Source organism: Nicotiana tabacum, chromosome 4 (genome assembly GCF_000715075.1).
Source record: "Nicotiana tabacum cultivar K326 chromosome 4, ASM71507v2, whole genome shotgun sequence".
Lineage (NCBI taxonomy): Eukaryota > Viridiplantae > Streptophyta > Magnoliopsida > Solanales > Solanaceae > Nicotiana > Nicotiana tabacum.
Window position 1 is genome coordinate 12,903,244 of NC_134083.1, and position 4,705 is coordinate 12,907,948.

The 4,705-nt window shown below is 38.4% G+C and overlaps 1 protein-coding gene across 2 annotated transcripts; it reads left to right on the forward strand.

Moving 5' to 3' along the window:
* Window positions 1-403: 403 nt before the first annotated feature.
* LOC107821640 (uncharacterized) lies at window positions 404-4,161 on the forward strand. 2 transcript variants are annotated; one of them, XM_016648076.2, is made up of 7 exons: window positions 404-564; window positions 745-822; window positions 1,331-1,369; window positions 1,466-2,023; window positions 2,097-2,189; window positions 3,275-3,451; window positions 3,555-4,161. In XM_016648076.2, exons 1-7 carry the CDS (start codon window positions 487-489, stop codon window positions 3,675-3,677), a joined length of 1,146 nt encoding a protein of 381 aa, XP_016503562.2. In that variant the 5' UTR covers window positions 404-486; the 3' UTR covers window positions 3,678-4,161. The 2 variants fall into 2 exon arrangements, with proteins under 2 accessions (XP_016503562.2, XP_075107504.1); XM_075251403.1 differs by lacking the exons at window positions 404-564; window positions 745-822 and adding an exon at window positions 1,077-1,202.
* The last annotated feature ends 544 nt before the right edge of the window (window positions 4,162-4,705 follow it).

Sequence of the window (4,705 nt, forward strand, 5' to 3'; positions counted from 1 at the left end):
AAATCTTAATTCAGGATATTTGTATCTTGAAAAATAGAACTGAAAAACATAAATTCAAGAAAAAATAGCTAATTTCTAAATAGAAACCTTTAGGACTCGTTTGGTATGAGAGATAAGGGATAATTAATTCCGGGATTAAATTGAGATGAGTTTATCCCATGTTTGGTTAGAATAAAATCGTGGTATAACTAATCTCAGAATTAGTTATTCCGAGATTGTAATATTTTTTTATCAGGATGGGATAGGTAATCCCAAGATAATTAATTCCGAAATAATTAATTATGAGATAACTTTTTCCCGAACAAAGACCCCTTGGAGTGGCTACGAAAATTCTACTAGTGGGCCATTATGACGGGCCACAATTTTGGGCCATGAAAGTGTAATAAAGCGGCAACCATTTCCAAATAAAATACCCCAATATGAAAAGGCCCCCGTTCCTTTCTTCCTCCGACTGAGAGTGCCGGTAGAAGAGATTGTGGGAGCAAAATGGCCGGCGACGGATTATCGGCGAAGATGGCCGGAATGTCCAAAAACCAGCTCTACGACATTATGTTTCAGATGAAGGTACTCCTATTTATGTGTTTGTGTTATATCCATACGCAAATTCGTTGTTGAGCTACTTGAAGGTTTAATGAGGTTCAGTTTTCATTCATTTCGTTTGTTACTTGTATTCTTTTCCTAGAGCTGCTTGATAAAATTGTTGTAAATTATTAGCACGGATTTTCTAATTGGGCTGTTATGTAGACGCTAGTGGAACAGAACCAGCAACAAGCAAGGCAAATTCTCATTCAAAACCCTAGCTTGACTAGAGCACTCTTTCAGGTTTTCTTTTACCTTCACTCTCTCTCTCTCTCTTCTAAATTTGCTCGTTTGTTTGACTTTGACCTCGTATCTATTTTTGAGCGTTATTATTCTAGGTTCTTATCTCTTTTTGCTTCCTATTGGTTGTTATAATGCTGAAATCAGGGTTTTAATTCCGTTAATAAAGTGACTCGTTTGGTTTTAAACTTAAAGTAGATATTCATGTTTCAGGATCACTAATGTGAGGGATCATAAAGCTTAATATTTGATAATTGACAGTTAGAGGAGCTAGGTGAAATATCAAGTTTCATGGCTAAAAGACAGCTAGTCCTTCCTCCCTCTTGCAAACGATTTACTGTGATGTGGACGATGTTTTAAAGAGTTGCTGTCTGTTTTCTATTGTGAGTCATCACAAGATTCTTGGAAAAAAGAGACAGCTTTCACAATTGGAACCCAACATATGAATTTGGAGTTCCTTTGTTGATTTCTGATTGTCTGATCTGGACTTTTATAATGATGGGTTTTATAGGCACAAATAATGCTGGGGATGGTGCAGCCACCACAAGCAGTAAGTCAGTGTTTCATCCTTTTGACCTTGTGATATCCATACTCCATGTCTAAATGCAATGCAGTTGCAGATATTTACTCTTTTTTCTATTTGTAGATTCCAGCCATACAGCCGACAGGAGCATTGAATCCCCAGCAGTCAGTATCTCAGCTTCCACAGTCAAATGTTCAGACCACTCCATCATTGTCAGAGCAAATTGGCATTCAGGAGCAAACAAGAAAGCAGCAGCAGAATCAACCTTCTCTAACTGCGCCATCTGCTTCTCGCCCACCCTCAAACCTTCAACCTCCATCCTTGCCGTCTCATCCATTGCAGTCAGTGCAGCAGCCAAAGAGACATATTGGTGCTCAAGCCACACCAATCTCTTTACCACAAACCTCTCAAATTCCTAACATGCCATCGCTTCCTCATCATTCTGCTTCACCGCTGCCATCTCATCTTCAATCACAAATGCCTCCGGCATCCTCCCAGTTGGAACAACCAATGCAAACTAGTGGCAACCAACACCTCATTATGCAACCACAGCTACCACCACAAGTGAGACCACCAATGCAACCCTTCCCCCATCAAGTTCACCTTCACATGGGGCCGAATGTTGGTTTTTCTCAATCTGGAGCAACTCAGCACCACCATCATTCACAGCCTGCTTATCATGTGAGCATTATGCCTTTAGTGAATTTAAGGTTTCCTTCCTGCATATGATGTAAATTTTCCTTTTATCACTCAGCCTGCGCTGAGGCCTCCGGCAAGCATGGGACCTGCTTTTCTACCGGGACAACCACCAGTTCCAAGTCAGCTGCCACTTCAGTCGCTGTATCAGGTGCCGTAGTTTTTAAAATCTACGTAACCGAAACTTTATGTTATTTCTATCTTTGTTGGTCTTCCTGGCCATGTAAGCCTGATCATTCTGTTACTTGCTCTGCTAAACTTGGTCAATTCTAATAAGGACGGACTATTGTTAAATTTTAAGTGCCACTTAATAGTTACCTCTTAAACAATGCATGAGTTCCATGCCAATTTTGCTGTGTTTAAGAGCTCGTTTGGACATAAAATTTGATGGAAGATTTTTCGGAAAAAATCAGCGTTTGTTCATAAAATTTTCAATTTTCACTTGAAGATGCATTTTGGAAATTTTAGAAAATTTGAAAAACTGCAAAAAGCTGTTTTTCAAAATTTTCACTCAAATCACTCACAAAACTTCAAAAACAAGCCAAACTGAAATTTATGTCCAAACACAACTCTAAATTTCAAATACCATTTTCACTTGAAAAACCTTTTCACCATTTTTTCGAGTTTTACAATTCTTATGTCCAAACGCCTGCTAAGATTTTCTACCTATCCATGTTAAATATGTCTTATGTCATGATCGGTAGTTACGCGGGATTGTAAATGGCTAATAGGGATAAAGGTACGCTATACTCCTCCATAGTTAGCATTCTATTATTGCTCATTTAGCACGTGAATGAAGTTTTACGTGTACTGATTTCTTTTGAAAAATTGGGTTACCGACTTTCTTTTAAATTGCAAATCATTCCAACTCCCTTGGTCCCTCCGGCCCAAACTAACTATTCTATTTTGACTTCAATTGTCAGTGTTATTATTTGACCATCAAATATTGTTAATCTATTTGGCCTTTTGAAACTACTGGCCCACCTTATATACTTAAGTATATCTTCAATAAAGTTCAAACCTTGACAAAGTATAGCTTGTTATCCATTCCCAAATCTTCTTTTTGTAACATGGTGTTTCCAAGAGCAATGTTACATGTTAGTTCTGGTAACGGTCCAAAACGCACGATAATTTTGGTGTCTATTGTTTGAAGAGAATTCTTAACTCTTAACTATCTTTACTATGCCGGCTGTCATCATAAGATTTAACATGCATTTTGTATGTGCATATATCTAGATGGGAGGTTCACATTTGAGACCAGAATTCCATCAAGTTGGAAGTTCAATGCAAGCAGATCGAGTATCTCCTCGGATTCCGAGCTTACCAGAGAATACATCAGGAACACATCTCCCAGGACCACCACCATTCCCTGGCCAGATGGGCCCTAGCAATCAGCCTTCTAGACCGACAGCAGTAATATCTGCAGTCCTATTATTCAGTTATTTAGTTTTAGAAATGACTGTTGGTTTTACTTTCTGTTTCAGGCCAAAAATAAGTTAATCTTGTTGATGTGCAGCTGAGTCTGGAGATGGAGAATGCACTTCTTCAGCAAGTAAGGAGTCTGACCCCGGAACAGATTAACATGCTACCTCCAGAGCAAAGGAATCAAGTGCTTCAGTTGCAACAAATGCTCGGTTAATTAGAAGCAAGTGCTGCAAAAGACAATTTTGCGAAGAAATTGGAATATCACTGTCTGGCTAATTGACTTTACTATATATCCAGTTCCACTGGGTGTAGATGGACATTGCACCCCTAGTTCAATGGTGTGTCCCCCCTTGTTAAGGTTATTTTTCCTAGCTCAATTAGGGTTTCCTGTCATGTGGTCAGCAAATCATAAATTTTGCTTATAGGTGTTGGTGGAGCTCCTTTGGTGCATATATGTCATCTTTTGGACCCTTTCCTCTTTCTTTTGTATCTATTGTCGCTTGCATGTAGCATGGTACTGCATTAGCATAGTTTAATGCAACTCAAATATGAGATTGCGAAATAGTATAGTCGCCTAAGAGCAGTACCTAGTGCCCGAGAGATCAAAAGTGAAGGGGAAATTCAGACATTCATGTCTATGGATGCTGATCTAATTGTAAACCTATTTAGTAATTTTTCATGACATATGGAGGTTGGTACATAACAATGTAACTGGTTGGTCCGTGCTTCTCCACTCCTACCCCCCTCTTCAGTCAGATATCCAAACTGAAGACAAAGATATCATTCTTCTTTTTCTTAGTAACCTTATGGTCGGTATTAAATTTGAGTAAAGGCGCGATTCATGCAATAGTGAGATGCTTCCACTTTGATTTCATTAGCCCCGCTGTAAAATCATTAGGTAGACAGCAATTAGCGACGTCATTGAGAAAGCAGCATAATGTGTTATATGTACTTGAAAACATCCATTTTATGAAATATCAAGGCATGTAGAAGACTCTCACATATGTTTGACACTTAGTTCAGCTTATTGTCGCATGGCAGTGTCATTTGTGTTCTGTAAATTAATTTTATGATGCCTTTATAATAAAACCTAACTTTAAGCTCTTATATGACACTTACCATAACATCAAAACCTCAGGCCATACATAATGTTTGACGTGGTTAAATTTCATTTTATCCTTAGTGATCCTAGAAACTAAAAGCACAACAAAGCCCTTAGATAATAAAGTTCCTTAGGACAAT

What these genes read in the sequence shown, in the direction of transcription:
- LOC107821640 (XM_016648076.2), top strand. Translation starts at nt 487, where the DNA reads ATGGCCGGCGACGGATTATCGGCGAAGATGGCCGGAATGTCCAAAAAC. An exon ending in CACTTCAGTCGCTGTATCAG is followed by an intron (nt 2,190 to 3,274) that starts GTGCCGTAGTTT and finishes GCATATATCTAG; the next exon opens with ATGGGAGGTTCACATTTGAG. An exon ending in AGCCTTCTAGACCGACAGCA is followed by an intron (nt 3,452 to 3,554) that starts GTAATATCTGCA and finishes GTTGATGTGCAG; the next exon opens with CTGAGTCTGGAGATGGAGAA.